At 36.1% G+C, this 20,257-nt stretch overlaps 3 protein-coding genes across 4 annotated transcripts in view; 2 read left to right on the forward strand and 1 right to left on the reverse strand.

The window, feature by feature from the left end:
* Nucleotides 1-3,367, forward strand: part of LOC139962032 (histone deacetylase 6-like) — a 35,689-nt gene extending 32,322 nt beyond the window's left edge. Inside the window, exon 37 of the mRNA XM_071961858.1 lies at nucleotides 1-3,367. Within this exon, the coding sequence (XP_071817959.1) occupies nucleotides 1-63 (63 nt within the window). The 3' untranslated portion in view covers nucleotides 64-3,367.
* LOC139962033 (integrator complex subunit 13-like) lies at nucleotides 1,096-16,539 on the reverse strand. The gene is made up of 15 exons (XM_071961859.1): nucleotides 16,401-16,539; nucleotides 15,015-15,248; nucleotides 13,919-13,993; nucleotides 13,155-13,354; nucleotides 12,709-12,789; nucleotides 11,969-12,185; nucleotides 10,936-11,164; nucleotides 10,395-10,438; nucleotides 9,546-9,855; nucleotides 8,787-8,863; nucleotides 7,285-7,442; nucleotides 6,819-7,013; nucleotides 6,109-6,227; nucleotides 4,968-5,115; nucleotides 1,096-4,822 (listed from the first exon to the last, which is right to left on the reverse strand). Exons 2-15 carry the CDS (start codon nucleotides 15,237-15,239, stop codon nucleotides 4,777-4,779), a joined length of 2,124 nt encoding a protein of 707 aa, XP_071817960.1. The 5' UTR covers nucleotides 15,240-15,248; nucleotides 16,401-16,539; the 3' UTR covers nucleotides 1,096-4,776.
* The window catches only part of LOC139962034 (protein tyrosine phosphatase domain-containing protein 1-like), an 11,354-nt gene continuing 7,631 nt past the window's right edge, over nucleotides 16,535-20,257 (forward strand). Inside the window, exons 1-5 of one of the 2 annotated variants that reach the window (XM_071961861.1) lie at nucleotides 16,535-16,673; nucleotides 18,264-18,519; nucleotides 18,751-18,831; nucleotides 19,117-19,232; nucleotides 19,650-19,750. In XM_071961861.1, the coding sequence (XP_071817962.1) occupies nucleotides 18,296-18,519; nucleotides 18,751-18,831; nucleotides 19,117-19,232; nucleotides 19,650-19,750 (522 nt within the window). In that variant the 5' untranslated portion in view covers nucleotides 16,535-16,673; nucleotides 18,264-18,295. Of the gene's footprint in view, nucleotides 16,691-18,263; nucleotides 18,520-18,750; nucleotides 18,832-19,116; nucleotides 19,233-19,649; nucleotides 19,751-20,257 lie in introns of both variants that reach the window. The other variant, XM_071961862.1, reaches the window with a different exon arrangement.

A 20,257-nucleotide genomic window follows, 5' to 3' on the forward strand; every position in this document is an offset into this window, starting at 1 on the left:
ATGGTGCTGCCAGCCAAACGAGCTGCTCATCTTAACAAGTTTGGAGAAGACATGCCAACGTAAAAACCAAATGTATGAGAATCAGCGATTGTGGAACCAATAAAAACCGATGAAAGATGTAATCCTGGTATGATGCAGAATATTTGAAATTGTTTGAGAAGAAAGAGATTTTCTTTAAATCTATGTCACCAGCGATCCAAAAGAGGATTTCTGTATCCTTTTGCTGCCTCTTGCGGTATCCCTCTTCCTGTTTCTAATTATCATTTAATCCTTTTTTTGTCTAATTAGAAATCAAGAGTTCTTTGTGCTCTACACCAAGCATAATGACATATTCTCGCTTTTAAAATCCAACATCATTGAAGCTTTATTTGAAAATTAATGGTATTGTTAAAGTGAGTGATGATATCCTTGTACTTTTGGAGGCAATGTTAATCCACCTTTAAAGAAACAGCTTTTTGTAAAAAATTAAAATATTGTTCATGTCGCTATTTCTCGTAGTCTTAGTCTTAGTATTGTTGTTTTTACTTGATGTCATCAAATCTAACAGATGTACAGAATTTAGGAGAGAAAAAGAGATGAATCTACTCCTTTTTTTGTCTTGAGAAAAAAATTCCTCTTTGGAAGAGGAGATTGAGGATGAGTAGAGGCTGGTGTTAGTTTCTTAGACAATTTCTTGAATTGGGTGCAGAGGAGTTTTAAAAGTAGAGGATGGTACTGTTTGCTTCTTAGACGTTTGCTTATCAAGATGAGTACAAGAAGCTTTGGGATTAGAGCGGAGGCTGCTACTTGCCACTTGGAAAATTCCTCTTAAGAGGAGAATTGAGGATGAGATGTGTCTGAAGATTGTGGGGAATACCTTGTAAGAGGAGAATTGAGGATGAAATGTGTCTGAAGATTGTGGGGAAATTCCTTGTAAGAGGAGAATTGAGGATGAAATGTGTCTGAAGATTGTAGGGAAATTCCTTGTAAAAGGAGAATTGAGGATGAAATGTGTCTGAAGATTGTGGGGAAATTCCTTGTAAGAGGAGAATTGAGGATGAAATGTGTCTGAAGATTGTAGGGAAATTCCTTGTAAGAGGAGAATTGAGGATAAAATGTGTCTGAAGATTGTAGGGAAATTCCTTGTAAGAGGAGAATTGAGGATGAAATGTGTATGAAGATTGTAGGGAAATTCCTTGTAAGAGGAGAATTGAGGATGAAATGTGTCTGAAGATTGTGGGGAAATTCCTTGTAAGAGGAGAATTGAGGATGAAATGTGTCTGAAGATTGTGGGGAAATTCCTTGTAAGAGGAGAATTGAGGATGAAATGTGTCTGAAGATTGTAGGGAAATTCCTTGTAAGAAGAGAATTGAGGATGAAATGTGTCTGAAGATTGTGGGGAAATTCCTTGTAAGAGGAGAATTGAGGGTGAGATGTGTCTGAAGATTATGGGGATGGTAGGGTGGAGGATGATGATATGCATCTGAGGATCGTAGGAATGATAGGGTGGAGGATGGGAGTTAAGGATAATGCTTGCTTCTTAGAAAGTTCCCAGTTGATGAAGAGATGGGTATAAAGAAGCCACTGGGTTGGAGATCAGTAGAAGTGATTGAAGACTGTTTATTGTGTATTAGAATATTAATTATAAGATATTCAGTAGTTTTGAGATGAAGGTGGTGGCTGGAACTTTGCTTCTCTGGAAAGATCCTTTTTAATCATTGTATGGATTGTATTTTAAATAGTATCGGTTATTGAGTAATTTTAATAATCAGCAATAAATTTCAAGTGCTTGATCCAAATTTAGCAATTGTTATAAAAATTAATAGTCTTTCAACTGTTTTATAATTATCAAAGATAGCAATGTGATATGAATCGCTTTAAAGGGATAGTAATCATTGCTGTTTCCACTTGATGTAAAAGTATGACTTGGTTAAAATTGAGTATTTCTTGCTACGTACGTCTGGTATCCACTTGTTCGCCAAAAAAATAAGCTGTTAAATGCCCTTTACGATAATTAGACCTTTCTTTGGGATTCACACATAATGAATCTGGATAATAGTTCCTTTCTCCTATGAAATACAGTCCAAAACAGCTGCGTTTTTTCCATTACGTTACACTTTTTGCTTTAGTAAAGTGACCAAACTCACATAAAACTCACAAATATTTTTTGAGGGGATTCAGTGATTAAGTCATCAAATATCTTGTATTATTGCATTTTGGTATCTTTCAAACATTGCTTTAACATCCACAATCATCAACGATGATAAACCTGTATTGTTTTACATATCCATATGTGTAATATACATAGCTGTGCATTTCATAAATAAAACGTTCCCTACTTTGGTTACATACCATTTATACTTCATTAGATTTGTCATCAAGGTTTACATTTTATCCTTTGTTTTACGTTACAATGATGGCATATTGTAGAATCCATTATTTTACTTTCTTGTTATAGTTTCATTTAAACTTGGTAATTAGCTTGTGAAGTTATAAATTTTCCATTAAGCATGCAGCAGTCATACCTGTCATATTATACATGAGCAATGTTGTTTGGATGTTGGCAGGTGTATATCACGTACAACAGGGGTTCCCAAATATTTTTGCTACGAGAATCAGAGAAAACCATTGTTTGGAGCAAAGGAGCCAAAAAGTGTAGGCAAGTTTGAGTGTTCACATCGAGTTCTGTGGTGAACCCCTGGCCTAGGGTATGAGACAGATGTACACTGCTGTTAAACTTAAGTATGCTGTCTGGAAAGGTTTGTTCACTACTTTTGTGTTATCTGCTTTGATAAACCGACCCAGAACAATAACAATTTGTTTTCACATACACACCCTTGTTACTTAGAAAATCTGATGCTATGTTGAAAGCACTGTTCAAATCAAATCAATCCTTCTATTGTGTGCGATTAACCATAATTACTCAACAGAGATACCAATAAAAAATATTCAAGGAAACACATTAATACTAACGAATTGAAAACTTAATTAGTAGATTGTTAACTTAATTAGTAGATGGAAAACCAGCAGATTGAAAACAGAGTGTCAAAAAGCTTTGTCATTTCTTGTATTTCTTTTCAGCTTACAAACTTAAAGTGAAATATTTACATCTATTATGTAAAACGGTTTCTGTGTACCTTTGACTTTAATATTACTTCATGATATTTATGCTTTGCTTTTGTTGGAAAAAAAATGTAGGATTACTCATTGAAGTTAGAAAAGGTTGTTAGTCAACTACAAGTGGTATAGCACCTTCTAATTTTGATACTTTGCTTCCGTACTTGAAGAGGACCTTTTAAATCGGAGGTAAAAACTACTGCATGAAAAGTTATCAAAAAGATTCATTTTATATCTATGAAGATGCAATAATAAACAGACTATTAAATCATATTGGTGTATCTCATATTCTCCACTGTAAGGTTTATTAGTATTTCCCCACTCCTACCAAATATGCTAGGAAGACAACCAATGGTCACCCATTTACAATCTTCAAAATGCATTTTACTACCCCTTCTCTGGCACACCTTTTAATTCTATTTAATTTATTAATCCTCAAAGTTTGGGAATAATTTGAAGAGTGAGAATCTCCAGGCAAGCCTTTTGAATAGCTTCAGTGGTGAATTAACTATAGTTAAATTTGAGACTTTACCAATGACTTAAGTAATTGATGCATTTGAAAAGAGCAGATAAATACATGGCTAGTTACAGCATCCCAACCAGTTCCAGCCTCAGGGATATTTGTAAGGTAATCTGTTCTAGCAGTTAACTACTTTGCCCTACTACAAAATACCAATGCAATATGGTTCCGCCCCTCCCCCCCCCCACCCACCCACTTTTGGTTCAGCCACAGTCCACACCAAGATTTCAAGGTCAAGTTTAGTATATTGTATAAACCATGATAGCAGGCCTGGTTTCATTCCAGTACCACTCACAATTTGTCAGGACTAGTCCATTGCAGGAAGCTTCCAGTTGTTATGCAGTTACTCGAAAATTAAAATAGACTTAATTCTTCACAATAGGTAAGTAAACATTTCATGTCCCGACTAGCCGATTTTAATTTCCATCTGTCAGTGAGTGCAAAACCATTGTGTGGTTCTACCAGTACTGAATCAGCAAAACCTTAATTTATGCAAAGCCCATTTTAAAAACACCAAGAGGCAAACAGAATATACATTTACTACTTGCAGTTGTTAACTAACTTGTATACCCCAAGAGTGGCAGCTGAGGGTGCAAAATGGGCCATGGTGCAGCATCCAATGACTATTCTTGAATCTATGCATATTCATATTTCATAGGTTTGAACAGAATGCATCACTGATGATGGCAGGTTCTTGTGGCGATTGCCACAGAATCAGGCTACGCAACCAAATCCATTTCTGGACCAAAATATTACATTCTCCTTTCTACTTATCTCCAATATGCAGCATCCTTCACCAGAGAATATGTAAATAACATTTATATTTTTAATATGTAGAATATTTCATCTCTCTCACCCCTGTGCTATATATCTTTCCACTTGTGTAGAAGCCTTATGGCAAACCGTTCCTTAAAGCTATTTGCAGCACAATGCCAGATACTCATTCCTCCTTCTTTTTCCTTGTTCCGAGTCATAGCGATACTTCACATGCTCTCACCATGACTGTCCGAAGAATAAGCTTCTTTTACATATTTTAAGCAAATTCTTCGTTCTTTTAACTGTCTCCTTCTTCAGGGATGGAAGAGTTTACTCTTCATTCAGATGAGGAGAATTTTAGGTTCTTCCTTTATTTCCCTGCTTCAGCTGATGAAGGGTTTCTGTCAGGATGCTTTCCCAGATATTTGAGTGCTACCACCGCTAGTTTTTCTGAAAAAAATGATGAAATATTTAGTCTTGTTACCATTTTATTAGCCAGGTTTCCTATCGTAAAGTCAAATTCTGTGGAAAAGTATTCAAAAAGTGGGAAATATCTAATTCATAATTAACTTCAGGAGACTATAAAGACACTCACGGATTTGGCTTAGTCTCCAGCTTGAGGTCTGGGTAGAGACTTGCGATAGCTCCAAAGCTCTCTGCCCTTCCAGCAAACTCATCATGTTTTCTGGCATGAATATTATTCAAACGGTTTGTCCACATGGATAAGAGACTTTGACCACCTCCTGAAATAAAGAGAAAAGAAAACCTTGGCATGTAAATAGCATCATTTCCTTTTTCATTAACCCAGCTTGTGACAGTTCAATCAAAAATTTATACAGCATAGCATCATTTACATCACTGTGTTATCGCTGGTAGAGCTGGTGCAGCATGGAACATCTTCTGGTAGACATGTCAACTTTAAAGCTCTTCAGTATCCTCACCCCAAATATGCTAGAAATTCAGATAATGGTCATTCATGCTCAAATTTGAACAAGCAATTTACAGCCACTTTAACAATGGTTATCCATACTAAGAAATTCAATTGTCTTTTTTAACATTTATGAATATCTGTGAAAAAAGTAAAAGAATCAGCATCTCCAGAAAGGTATACTTTTGACAATGTCTAGCAAGTTTTAGCGTTCTAAAATCTGAGGCCAATACTGATGATCTTTCAAAACGCCAGTCGCCACTCAGAAATTTCAAAATCCTTAACACAACTCAATATATACTATCTGGTGCTTGATGATCTTATACAACAATGATTTTGACCGATATTATTGCAATTGATCTGCACAGGACTGGAAGTTAGTAATAAAAATCAGCACACACACACACACATTATGCAAACTTAAGAAACAACAAACATTGTGTGAAGGATGAAACTCTTTACTTTCAGATTCCACCAACAAATATTTTTGTTTTGCATATCAGTTCTTTCCGATTTTTTTTTTCCGATACCCGTTTTGCAACCAACCATAAGAACTTGGAGACCCAGTTTTGAAACATGACCCATATTTCAGAAGCACGGGGGTATATTATACCAGTTCTTTACATCGCGTGAGCCGAGATTTTTTGTCACCTCTAACTGTTAACCCTAACTGTTAACCCTAAAACTTTACCAAACCGTCTTTTGGTTTGTATTTGTGGTTATTTGTTTTCTCTTAAAATCAAAATTCCCTGCTGTCTGTACTTTCTCTTATATTGTTTCATTTTCTGATTTCCTCCAAATTCCTCACCTGTTGGTTTTCCAAAAGTTCCAGTGAAGTCTAGGTTTGGTTTCTTACAGGGTGGAGGTGACTCTGGGCTGAACATATCTCCAGCATTAGAGGACTCAGTACTTGAAGGCTCAGCGACTCTGAAAATGATTTCCAAATTAAAAATTATTTAGAAAATCCAATCATATTTTAAAAAACATTTTCATGTCTTGGAAAAAATAACTACTTGAAATCAGTACCCAATATTTATTTCATCTATGGCATTCAAGATGATGTTTTTAGAGGTATTTTTTAGTGCTATTAACAGACATCTAAGAGGTAATTTAGGCTGAATAGTACACTATAAAGTATGGAGCACTGGAACTTTTGTAAAAGTTCAAAAGTGAAGCAACTAGAACAAATGAGAACTTTAGGAAATAATCCATGAATGGAATCTGAATCTATCCCAACTAATAGTTTTGAAATACAACAACCACACTATGAATGACACAACAGATTGGGAGAAATCCACCGTTTTCTCATCTGAAATGGTCTTCCAAATTGGAAATCAAGCCAAAATGAGCTAAAAACTGTAAATATGACAGACACCCAACAAAGAAATGTAAGTAATAAGCCAATCAGCTTCTCTCACATGCATCATAAAATGACTGTAAAATTGTAAAATGATACAACACTATATATCTGACAACCCAAGAAACTGGAACATTTAGGCCCGTGTTGGATGTTTTTACCTCTTAACAGGGGGTTCAACTTCCATGGGTTCCTGTTTGACAGAGTTCCTCTCTGATCTCCTGGCTGCATCACCCGGGCTGGGCTTGCGACAACTCAAGACGCACTCCAGTATCTCTTCGTGATCCGGGGAGAGGTCGGAGGAAGATCGGATCAATGCTTCCAGTTCTGACCACATTTGTCGGTACTGTTCATCTCTGTAATAGCAAAAATAAAAGATAGATCGAATCATATCAAATCAAATCTCTAAAACAGAAGCAAGATTGTGATTTTTAAGTGAAATATTTTGTGTCAATCGCTGGTGAGATTATTAGTATGTCATTACATATCTTCTTTCAAATGAATGCTACAATTTTCAAACCGCAGACTATAATTAAAATCCCTCAAATAGATTTTATTACGTATATTCTGCTCAATATTTGGCTTAGAAAAGCTTTGACGTATTCATAGTCGAGTGAGACCTGTTACCTTTTATTTCCTTTCCTAACGGTGGTCATGGTTGGTACGGGCAACGGTTCGCTGTTGGCTTCCATCTTGACCATACTGTAGATGACATCCCTGCATTCTCTCTTATCGTCCTCAGTGAGGGTTGGTTTGTAGATGATATCCATCAAAGGATCGATGCACTGTATTAATAATAATCATAATTATGTTCAAATTTTATAGGGCGCTTTATACCAGCAATAGGTCTCAAAGCGCTTTACAGATGTTATATTACCCCCTGGTCAATGATAACCTGTCCCAGAGACAATCCCTCCAGTTGGCTGCGATCATATACTGCGCCCAATGACGAGTTATGTCAGAGGTACCCATTTTACCCCTGGATGGAGAGAGGCAATTGAGATAACGCATCTTGCCCAAGGACACAACGTAATGAACTAGGCAGGAATCGAACCAGCAATCCTTGGATCACGAGTTGAGTTTGAGTTTATTGCCACAGTGCAAATATACAATAGTACAACATTTTTACAATGTGTTGGAAGACTGAGGAAGCATTGCTTATATTGGAGCAGTCCCCCTCAACAAATAGCAATAGTAGTCTTTCAATGAGAACCTACTACCCTTCACATCACTTACTGTTTGCAACCTGTAGAATACAGTTTTGCCAAGAATAAATTGGTGTAATCTTTGCATAACAACTACACCCATATACCCCTTATATTGGATTAAGTCCACTTTCATTACACAAGCAGGCCCCTCTAAATCTGGACTATTTACTGGCTAAGTGCAAGTGGAGTTTGCCTTTTTGTTGGTGGAAAAGATTGAGGAAAAAAAAGTGGCACTGGCAATTTTTGTGGAATTTTAGTCTTGATATGTTATAGTGCCAGAAAGAAGGAATACTTGAGGGTTAGCTGTGTTCCTCTAGCTATTCCAATTTTCAAGATATTCCTCTTTAAAATATACCTAATCTCTGGAATGCTGCCAGTAGACATTAAGAACTTAAACACTTGGTATTAGAGTCGGTGAACATTCGTCAGTCAAAGAATTGGCATTATTTACATAGCTTACTTTTACAAGCTCTGTAATACTGCTTATTATCAGCAGATCTTATTGTGTGGCTCTCATAAGCCTGTATAGTAACTGATGTGTGTTGTAAATGAGACAAATGCACACCAGTGTCAACTTGATTTTAGCCAGTAGATATTTTTAAGCGCTGGCAAGTTTCTTGTAGCAAGTGGCTATTGTAAATTGTAAATTCTTGGCCTCCTAATGGATGTTATATGCAAGAAAGTTCATATCCTTATCATTTATTTATGGTGGTTTAATAGGGACGTATGAAGCAGAAAAAATGGGTCCCCAAAATTTTGACTTTTTATCTCAAAATTTTAACTTTTTATCTGAGTGTCCCCAAATCTCAACATTTTGACTTTTATCTCAAAATTTTGACTTTTTATATCCAAATTTTGACTTTTTATCTCAATTAATTTCCTTCCTATGTCCCTATTAAGCCACCGTATTTATTTCCTTACCATTCGCAGATTATAAAGCACAGTCTCCCCGATTGTCATCGGATAGTTTCGTGTCATTCTCTCTAGTTGATGTTTAGCTGGAACAAAAATATCAAAAGAGAGATAATTAAATTAAATCTTGAGTTCTCTCAAACAATTCAAAGTAGTCAACCAAAGTCCACAAGAGAGTCAACTTAAAAGAAAGACTTTCTGCAGAAGTTAAGTCTTGATATTTGTTATAGTCCAAGAAAGAAGCAATATTTGAGTGCTAGCAATGTTCCTACTAGGTATTTCAATTTTCAAGATATTCCACTTGTAAAATATACCAAATCTCTAGGAATGCTCCTTTAAGGCCAAATGATGAGGTTGACAGTTCTTCATTGCAGGTCTCAATGTAATTGGTTAAATCTATTGTTTTATTAATTATAATAACTTAACCGGACCATGTTCCTTTTACTTCATGTCAGAGTTCATTGGCTGATATCCAACATCAGTTCTCCAGTATAATAAACACGTCATTTGAAAGTCACAAAAAGTCTTTATTTTTTTTTCATTGACTTTTGTGTAGCATCTGACCTAATGGTCTGTGTATTAGTCCACATAGTCCAGTCACTCTAACTGATGCACCTCATCTGTTTAAAGGGTCATTTCGCAAAAATTGAAAGTGTTTTTATGATAACAATACAACAATATTGATTGTATTCCTGCCATTTTGATCACAACTAAAGCTCCACCAAGTGGTTTACCACCATTTTCTCAAATGTCACCATGCCAACCTACCTCTCTCTATTGGCGAAACATCATCTTCACTGTCTGCTTCTTGGCATGGAGCCAATCGGCATTTCTTCATGAAAGCTCCAAAGTCCTTGATCCTATAATCAGTGACTCGCCCACCGGGGCCCTCGCTTATTGATGGGGGGTCCTCCAGGGGTGACCTATTCATACCCAGGCAGTGAATGAATATCTCTCCGCCATGACTCGCTAACATGTGGGTCACAAGCTTTGCACCAGTACGTCGAGGTTGTTCCAAAATGACCTGCCGCCCGTTCAGCAGAAAATTGGTAAGGCACAAGGAAGGTCTACTGTTGACCTGTAACATGAAGAAAGTTATATGTATTTAGAGAGCACCAATGGATGGAGAGGTGGGTGGGGGGGGGGGGTAAGTACCCTCCAATCTGCCACTATTGTTGCAAAGTGGACAACCAAGCTTTTAGAAGGTTGTGTTACTGTGAAAGAGAAAGTTGAACACTCTGATGACATTGTTTGGATTTTTGTATATGTTGTCCCTGAGCTTGATCAGTCCAAAGGTTTCCCACCCTGTCTTGACAAAAAACCTTTTTCATTGCAAATATACCTAGGCCTAACCTGCTAATAATATAGGTGGAAGTTGTTAGTCACTGACTGGTTATGGCTACTTAAACCAAAATTAAATTGGAACCTATTTACTGGTTTGAAAGAATTATCTGTATCGTTTTTACAGACCGTTGAGTGAATCAGGAATTGGTAACTCTAGAGAACAGTGGAACAGTTCTCTAGAGTTACCAATGAAATGCAAGTCCCTGTTTAAAGAGGTTAAACCTGCTGGATATCTTGTTGTCATTACAAGGCTTTAGATAGAATAAAACTTACATCAATGGCTGATATTCGGAAGGCAGCAGTGGAGTGAAGCAAATCTGAGAAACAAGAAGCAGGAAAAACATAAATACAAAGATGATTCTAGGGATTAGAGATCTCAACTTAAAATATTCTGATCTGATTCTCCAATAACTCTTACTGGGTTCTAGTTTTCCTTCTTGCTTTTAAACGCATTCCTTTGATGTTCAGGTGTATCACCTAGCTACTTTGCTACAAGAATCACACTTGAAGGCAAATACAGCAATACCAACATAAAACCTCATTGGGAACTCCCTCCTCATCCCACCTCACCCCCCCCCCCAAAAAAGGGAAAAAATTCCAAGCATGGCATAGAGTATTGTTTGTATTAGTTTTAAGTTCAGACAAGAAGACCAAAAACAACCAGAAGTTATCTCTCTTCTAAACTACCTCACAAATTAGCCTTATAGATGAGACGAGAACTACATACAAGCAAAAACAACAACCCAGGTTGCTATTTCGAAAAATTTCTCATAAGAGTCAGTCAATGGATGTAAAGTTATCTGTCTTGTCTTACCAGAGATGCTGAGTCTGGGCTGACACCATTTCAAGACGACGTTGTGCACTTTTTCGGCTCCAGCAGCTGCAGCAGATGATGACGTAGATGATGCCAATGATGCATTCGATGAGTTACTCAACTCTGACGATCCGTTCATTCTCACAAGGCAAAGGATCTCATCGTGAGCTTTCTTACTGTGAAGGATCCCGACGTCGTAGTTAGCCGAACTTCCGGCATTCTGTTCCTCCTAATGGACATCGAAAAGGAATGATTGATAAGTACAGTACAGTATTGGGAAGAAAATTACAAGGTAGTTACAAAAACTCTCAAACATTTTAGCTAAAACAATTTTATAGTTCTTTCTTAGCCGAGATATTGATATGATATTTACCCGATTTTGAGCATTTCATGGCATACATGTGCTACTAACCACAGGTAACCAAGGTAACATGTAAATCCAGTGGGTTTACCTCTGCTTGGTCATACTTCATCATTGAAAATGTTATCACACATGCTAATAACAAAAAAGGTGATCTTTCATGTAAATTTGGTAAATGCACTTCCAATAAAAAGATCCTTGACATTTGCTGGTGATAATTTCTCTCGAGCACAAAATGAAAACTGAGGTGGTTAGTGAATGCCAAAATAAATCAACTGCAAACCTAACCAGGGAATAATAATTTAGTGTTCCCATTTTGTATAGCAGTTCTGAGGTGGAATACTTTCTCACACAATACTGAAAACTTATGTCCTTCTGTGCACAACAGCTTCTACACACCACTGTATTGTACGTGTATAGCAATGTGCCTTTTCTTCCATAGTACTTTGCTATGAGATACTGAATAAATTATTCCTTGTTAACACTCTCTTCTTCCTTCGTTGCAATTCCTAAGCCATGAAAAAGGGCAAGAAATAGTACATTTAATAACATTGTTTTCCTTGGAAATTATGTGAGCGAGAAATTAAAAGAATGCATATATACAGAATTACTACATAGGGATCAAGATATCAATCGGTTATTGTTTGTTCTTGAGCGTGACCATTTACTCACCTTCATGGGTATGCCAGTAATTGTTGTGATAGCTAGATCAAAATGTCTCTGAACCACAGCGAGAAGTTTGCCGGCCAGGGTCTTTCCAACCTTGTAGGAACCAATCTCGCAGAGGAGTCCATCGAACGCTTGGACTTGAACGGTAGTGCAAGATGGGAGGGTGGACAGGGAGTGAAGGTCAATGATCTCTAATTCACACTCTTCAATGGGCATCAGCCTAAAACACAGGAAAATTAAAATAAAAATAAAAAAAGAATAATCATTGACACAATTTGTGGACTTTGAGGATAGTACAGTGACCCCAGTCGATAATAAAAATAATAATTTATTTTATAAAGCGTAAAATCCACAAAAGTGCTCTAAAACGCTATGTAACAGTAAAAAAAATATTTGACACATAATATGATCGACTAAAGTGAGGAAAATGGTAACGATTCAACATCCAAATAAATTAACTCATTAAAGCTCTGGAAAAATATCCTAATGATTCCTTCCAACATTAAAGGATAATAAAACACAAGCATTTACCATATATGTTGATATTTTGATTAGATTTTATTGCATTCTCTCCCCTAGTTTCAGAGGTTAATCCCTCAATTAATTTTGACAATCCCAGACAATTAACCTGTCTGTGCTCTGTGTATGTATTTGTCCCTTCTGTTACTGTTAATTGTCATTCAGCCTCTGCTACGATCGAAACGTCAGACCCTCCTTACTTTTACATAATACCATGTACTCACTCATCTGAAGCAGCAGCCATCTTGTTTTCTTCTGCGAGAGCATCCCTGAACTTTCTAATGATTTGCTGTCCATCTCCAGAACTGCATGAGAGAAGAGGCAACATATAGTTTTAATATGTTTTAGTAAGATATTGCTAGTTGTATAATTTTGATAGCAGTATTGATCATCATCACACCATCCAAACTTGGATGGAACAGTCTTTGGATGGTACACTCAACATACAGATCATACCTCCATTTGTAAATTAATGTCTTTGCAATGAATTTATTCACTGTTCTGTGTTAATTTTGAATGTCATACCTTCCGTAACATATTATTAAAGAAATATCTCACAATTACAGCTATTGAAATTAAAAAACAAGAATGTACGGGGGGAAAATTGGAACAACTGGTCAAATCTATCAACAAGAAATTGCACAAACATTAAATTTGAAAAAATGCAAACCTCTTCAAAGACGTAATACAAACAATGCGCCCTCTATTGAGAACCTTCTCTGCGCTTCCATCCAAGGATGTCCTGACTTTGTGCTGGTCCTCTGTACATCTTGTCAGGGCAGATATGGCCTCCATCAGTCCAAACATAATGTCACTCTTTTCCTTCTTGTCTTGTCTGGGACTGCCAAGCTTGGCCAGAGCCTCCGTGAACTGTTCGTGTAGAATAGAAAAGATGGAAAACATAGCTTTGAATTGGAGATATGAATATGGAAATGTCTCCATTGGTGGGAATAACGTTTACATCTCTTATAGGTCAATAGCGTTACTGTTTGGACATTATTCCTACCAGTGACTATATGCTACATCCCTAACTAACCAATGTGATATCTTAATTGTAAGAAAACTTACCATTTCAGTCTTTGACCAGCAAATTTGACAAAATTTCAGGAAAATAAGAGAAGAAGTGATTTCAAAGGTGGATTAGGCTAAGTTAAATATTTTCAAAGTATTGACAAGTCTAAGGTCCATACAGTGTATATTTTATAGAGTTTAATAAACACAAGTTGTTTATTTCACTTTAGAAAAAAAATTGCTAAGGAGATCTAAAATCCAACAGGTGAATACTGTAATATTCACCAAACATGGCTCTCATGCAGGGGTGGGGGGGGGGGGTTGCACTTCTCTTAGTTTTTTTTTTCCAAACTACATGTAGAAGTCACTTCCCATTTGGCTTTAATACATAATTCAAAGTCACAGAGTAAATCATGTACTTACCACTGACATATTCTGGTCACTCCTTAACCATGAATTCATCACATTTGCAGCCACATCACTGGCTATTAAAGAAATCTAAGGGCAAAAGGAATGAAAATGACAAGGTCTGTGGAAAAGGTCACATGAAACATTCCTATCCGAACAAAGAGCCATTATTGGCTGTAATAAAACCAAAGCATCACTAATAATCACTTGCTTAAATTTTAATCTGAATATAAATTTTCAAAGCCCACAACAATTTTATGTTATGATGCAGTCAACTAGGTTGTGACACTTTCTCCCCCCCCCCTTTCCCCCTGCCCTCCTACCCCTCTCCTTAGACAAACCCTCTTTCATTGTGGAAGAAGCTCTTTTCAATGTCTTTACACTTGCTTTAATGTTCCTTTTCTGTAATCAACAGTGAAGAACTCATTGAGTCATGTCGTGGTGTTAGGCAAATCATTTGGCATTTAATTTACTACAATAAGATATAAAAAGTTGAAGAAGCAACTGTAATAATCAGGATTGCAATTTTCACTGCCTTTGTTTGCAGAAAATTACTTTCTTAGGCTAAACATCTTTTCTCATCATCCCATTGTGTGTAGAGTAATAAGTCCTGTTTGAACTTCATAAGTTGTAGAGCTCTCCTTCTTCATACTGTTCTAGCACTAATGATATATGTATGCATATTGATGCACATGGAAAAACAACAAGATGATGAATATGAACATAAATTTGAAATTTCAAGTTTTCATAGGGCAAACACACAAGGAAAAAGTCACAGGTGTACTTTGAGATGAAAATAATTGTAACTTTGAGATACAGAATTGAAATGCTGGTCTATAAAGTTGAAAATTTTAATAAAAGTTTTGAGCTGAAACAGTGGAAAAATTTAAGATAAAATGTTAGATTCTCTGATCCCCCATTTGGGCCAGTGGAGCATAACGAAACTAAGTTCCTCTGGGGAAGATCCCAAACCTTACAGGTTTTCTTTCCACCAACCCTCCCCCACCCCCTAAATTGTTTGAGTGAAGAAAAGGGGCAGCTTTTTTCTTTCTTACTTCTTTCCTTTTTCAACATACCCTTGTATATATACAGAATGACCACAATTTCTTACATGTTTGTTTGTTGGAAATATGTCATAGACCATCCTACAATACTCCAGTACACATTCTACACTCCATGTCCACAGGCTCTTGCTAAGAGGGTGTAGAGGAATAAACCCTGGTGTTCTGTTTTTGCTGCCCAAATCATAGTCAACCACAATACCACTAGCCTTGGAAAAATGGTAGCTATGATCAAGGACAAAGACAGTCTTATGAGATAAAGTCTGCTCCATCATTCCAGAGAACTGTTGATAAAAAAGAGATAATGACTTTTGAGTTAAACAGACACCGAGTGCTTTTAGACAGCAATGCATTCAGACTTATGATGTTACAAGTTACCTGCAACAGATCAGGATTGGTCATCTACACTCCAAAGGCTCTAAAATAGCAGGTGGAAACCACTGCACTTAAAATAGTTGTACAAACTGTTCTCTTTATCCCTCAGAAGTTCACTAGGCATTTGTTAGGCATTTGTTAGGCATTTCAATAACCAAGTTTTCTTTCTCTATATTTTCTACATCATACCAACTTAAAATGGTCTTGGATAAACACTATACCTGAGGCTGTAACAGTGTAATGGTAAAGTACAGTACTTACCAATTGCTAATTGCAAAGTTAAGATTGGACTGAATAGTAAGTGGTACAGGTACTTTAGATGACATTCCTTGAAACAAATTTAACATTTACATGAATGGAAATGCATATTTTTAAGGGCATAATTTACATTAATTTAATAGCCATCATATTACGTCTGTATTATTTTCAAAAGTCACTTCTGTGTAGGTCTACAAAGTAATTTAGCTAGGAATGTTGATGTTGGCACCTGATACTACCGGTATATTCCCTGGTATTCCCTGCGCTGTATAGGCTGTAATCATTAGGTCAGCTAATAAGATGTGCCAAAACTTGGGAATGTTTATTTTTTTTATTACAACAATCTTAGAGCGTTATAAAACACGGTTAGCAAAGTGCTCATCTCCGCAGAGGCCCTCCCAAGAAAATTAAAAATTAAAGGAATGCTTGTTAATATATATTATGCTAAAATTCACATCATGATATAGCTAAGCACAAAAGTTCTATTCGTCAGCTTAATGGTTTTTTATTGCTAGTTTTTCTTCCAACGTTGTTTGGTTCGCTAAATGCTAAGCCTACAACTACTGTAGTCTTACCGCCGTCAACCTTGACGAGGCTTACTAATATAATATAGTAATATTAATGATAGTAACTTGCTACGGTAGTTACTGTAATTTCCATTTCGCGAAACTAGTACCTAAGGAATGCGCTATGTTGAAAGAACGGACAATTGAATCTCAAATGAACGTGGCTTACTCTTGCCTTTCTGAAGTGTTACAATAGTACTCTACAACGCATAATTTATAAGCAATGGAACATCTTACCTATTTAAATCCAAGGCATCACAGGGATGTTATGAATTCTAAAACAACCTTCCCACAACGTCGTCGGCGAATCAACTAGGATGTATTCTAGCCTACTCAGCAAAATGTCTAGCCAAAGAATACTATCTTTCAATGGTCACCCGCGCTGTAATGAATGCTTGGTTACCAATGTCGAAAACATGTAATTTTCAAAATAACTCTGTACTGTAGATATAAATTAACCAGAGAGACACCAAAAATAACAATTTGATCAGATTTCGAAAGGCTTTAAAGGTAGGTAATTAATAAAGGTAAGAAACTCAAAACGTAATTGAATAAGTATACGGAAAGGTTTGCTTTTCAGTTATAGCCAAGGACTAGAACAAGTTATTTTGAAGTGCAGGGTTGAGATCAGTATATCAATAGGGACCTTTTAGTAAGTAGTACCTAGTAATACTAGCCTTAGTCTATGGTACATTAGCTGGATAGGTGACACCAAATCTGCAATAAATGGGAAACGATAATTTCTTATTTGTTGAAAAAGACAGAAATATATTTATTCTTACAAAAAAAATTCATATGACTACGGTTAGTATAATATTTTCTGAAATTTTGATGAAACTATTTCCAAAAAGAACAGCTCGATTAATGTCAGAACTCAGATGTTAATTGTTATCTAGGGCCTATACGAATTGCAAAAGCTGCTGACTGGTGGTCAAATGCCTACAACAACTTACATAAAAAATATTTATGTCATATGTAAACCAAGAAACTCTTTCACTCATACTTGTTTATATGTATGACTTAATACCAAAAGTATCAATGGAAATGAGTTTGTTAATTTTGCAGGAAAGAAAGTGTCTTCGTGGCCTGCATTATTATAAACCACCAAGTTATACTGGTGCTAACATTAGTAATGGGCTGAAGGTAAATTGAAAAAGAAATGAAAAATAGAAACTTGTCTGTGATATTTTCAACTAACGTTAGCAATAATTTTGCTACTAAAGATTAGCACTATTCACCCTAGTTCATGAATAACGATTCACTTTTGGGATTGCAGTCTTCATTCCTTTTTTTTTTTATATATTGGCAATCAAAAATTTCACTGCAAAACTTTGAAACTATTCAGTTTCTTGCCAACAACAGCAAAAAGTCAGAATGGTATTGATTTGCAGCAATGTTTGTTCAATGTCAATTTTGGTTTGCAATACCTATCTTGCTACTGCAGATCTATACCATTAGGCTAACAGTATAGCCAACAAAAGGAGCCATTTCTACAGTGTGAGAGTCAGCCTATTTACCCAATGGTCATTTCAATGGGGATAGTGCTCTTGCTTATTTGCCAGACCATCAGTTAAATACTCATCCCACTGATGCTGACTGATTGATTGGTTGAATAAGCGAGAGGACCATGCAAACTGTAAGAACTGATGGTCACACTCCTTGGCCTAGCAGATTAAGTAATTTTCACTGCCACATGTACCCAAAAAAACTGCCTAACATCTTGTATTCAAATTGATTCAATCAATAACATTGATTGAATTCAGCCCTTCATGTTCAAGTTCTTACAATAAAGGAAACTGTAAGTAAGAAAGGTATTAATCCTGTAAGACGTGTCTTTTCACACCTTGATTCTGCAAAGCATATCTATGTCAGCTCTGGAAGTGTTTCACTCTGTGCACTCATGTTACTGTCTGCCACTTCAGCCACTTGCGCTGGTTGCTAGACACACACTAATTCTAGATCACCTAAATTTATCAAAATGAATAGTTTCAACCTAATTCTGTCGATCAAACCAAGGCAGCTCACAAACTTAGGTCCTCCTATTCCTATATGTCTTATAAAATATGGTTTTTCTTCCTTCATTTAATTTTTCTTTCATAGTGCATAAGGTGCCAATGGTTTGAGTATATAGCATGTCCACTGAAGATGAAGACAGTTTGTCAGAGTCTGTTGGTCCTCACATCAACACGATTGAGAGACTCTCGGGGAAGTATGGATCACTTATGGACAGTGTTAGACGCAGAGCCCCAGAACCTCTGAAATGCTCTTTAGGATGTGGTGGAAAGAACTGCAAATACTGCAATCCCGGGAAATTTGCTGAGGATGACATGGCCATTAGAGGTTTATATTCACACTGGTAATTATCAAACTGCAATTCAATTTGAAGTGTTGGTGTATTTTTCGTTGGATGTGTTTTATCCAACTTTCATTTTAAGATGGATCAGTTTTTTAGTTTATACAAAACTATTTTGCTCAGAATTCAGGAAAAAATCAGAAGATATTCATTACAACATTTTAAATTTTCTTTACTTTTTCGTATCTGTTATGCAATTATGGTATTAGACAATATTTTGCTCTATGTTAACAGGATAACAAAGGATGTATTAGCTACATCAAGACCAATTGGGGAATTCATGGAGAGATATAATATAACAAACCAATTCAAAAGGTGAGTCTGACACTAAATTAAGGACTGTTAAATGCATGTGCTTCATATATGAAGTGTTATCACACAGAACACTGCATAATATGTATTCTTCCACCGTTACAGAAGTCAAAAGTACTTTACAATTTCATACAAACTTTAAGCAGCTTTTCATTCAAGAAATATCTTTTATCTGTAAAAGATGTGTACAATATGTGTACAATATGTAAACTGTGTTGCATAAAAGTGTTACATATAGTTTTAATAACAGAGATAAAACAAATAATATAGTTGCTTTTTCACTTGAAGCTTTGGGATCAAGTCAATCATCAACTTACAAACTGCTGGAGAACATTCTAGCTGCGGACCTGGTCTTCATGAGAGCGGATTCTCGTATGACCCTCAGGAATTCATGGATAATGGAGGTGAACTACTTAAATATTGAAGCATTTTCTCCATTATTATGTACCTGTATCTTCTAAAGATAAATATTCAATGTCAATACATTCAGATTATTCAACCTCACACACTGTTTAGCTTAGATTCTAGTGTTTGAGATGTTTCCAGTTTGTGATGTGGCAGCTTCCTGCTTATGATCATCAAATATTTCAAAGATATGATATGTAAATTTCAGCTTGCTAATACATGTGCTCTAGACACCTACCTGTACAATGATAACCCATCAGTAAAGACATGGTGGAGTAAAAATAGTCCAGAATTTACATGTTTTTTTTCACTATTTTGTAAGCTCTAATATTTTGGAATAGTACTGGTCTAGCAAATCATTGCTCTCCTGGTCTGGCTGTTGATACCACATTTTCTTTTGTTCTCATCTCTTACAGTTTTTTTTTATAATTTTGGCTGGGATGATTATGGAGTTCGTTCTTTGCAGTTCCTGTTGGACATGGTAAAAGTGATGGCTTTTGCGATCAAACAAGGGAAGGTGAGATAATTTAAATTGATGGATAATTGTTTGGAATGTTCTCATATTAATAAACATAAATAAACTTTCAATTAATGAGTAAAAATACTTGGGCCAGATAAAATGTAAAGATATTCTGCTTTCTTTATACAGAAAGAAAGAAATATGCTTGTGAGCAAACAGTGTTGAAAACCTTGCTAACTGTCAACTGCTGCACAAAGCAACACAAGATGGTTTTGTGCTGGACATATCAAATGATACGTACTACAAGTACTCAGTTCACATGTCAGTGTCATGGGTTTCTGTTCAACATGTCACTTGACCTCAGCAAACAATTTATCCAGTATCACATTGCAAAATGCTATACAAACTGGTCAAGTTGCTATACAAGTGTAAAGATGTATATATTATTCTACATAGTTTTCTACACAGGAACTCTAGTATTCAATGAGATCAAATATCAGAGCCTTCAAAATTGAACACTAACTTATGCCCTGGGTGACCTTAAACAGTGCTGATGTTGTAGAC

The sequence above is a fragment of the Apostichopus japonicus genome, chromosome 20 (assembly GCF_037975245.1).
Source record: "Apostichopus japonicus isolate 1M-3 chromosome 20, ASM3797524v1, whole genome shotgun sequence".
NCBI lineage: Eukaryota > Metazoa > Echinodermata > Holothuroidea > Aspidochirotida > Stichopodidae > Apostichopus > Apostichopus japonicus.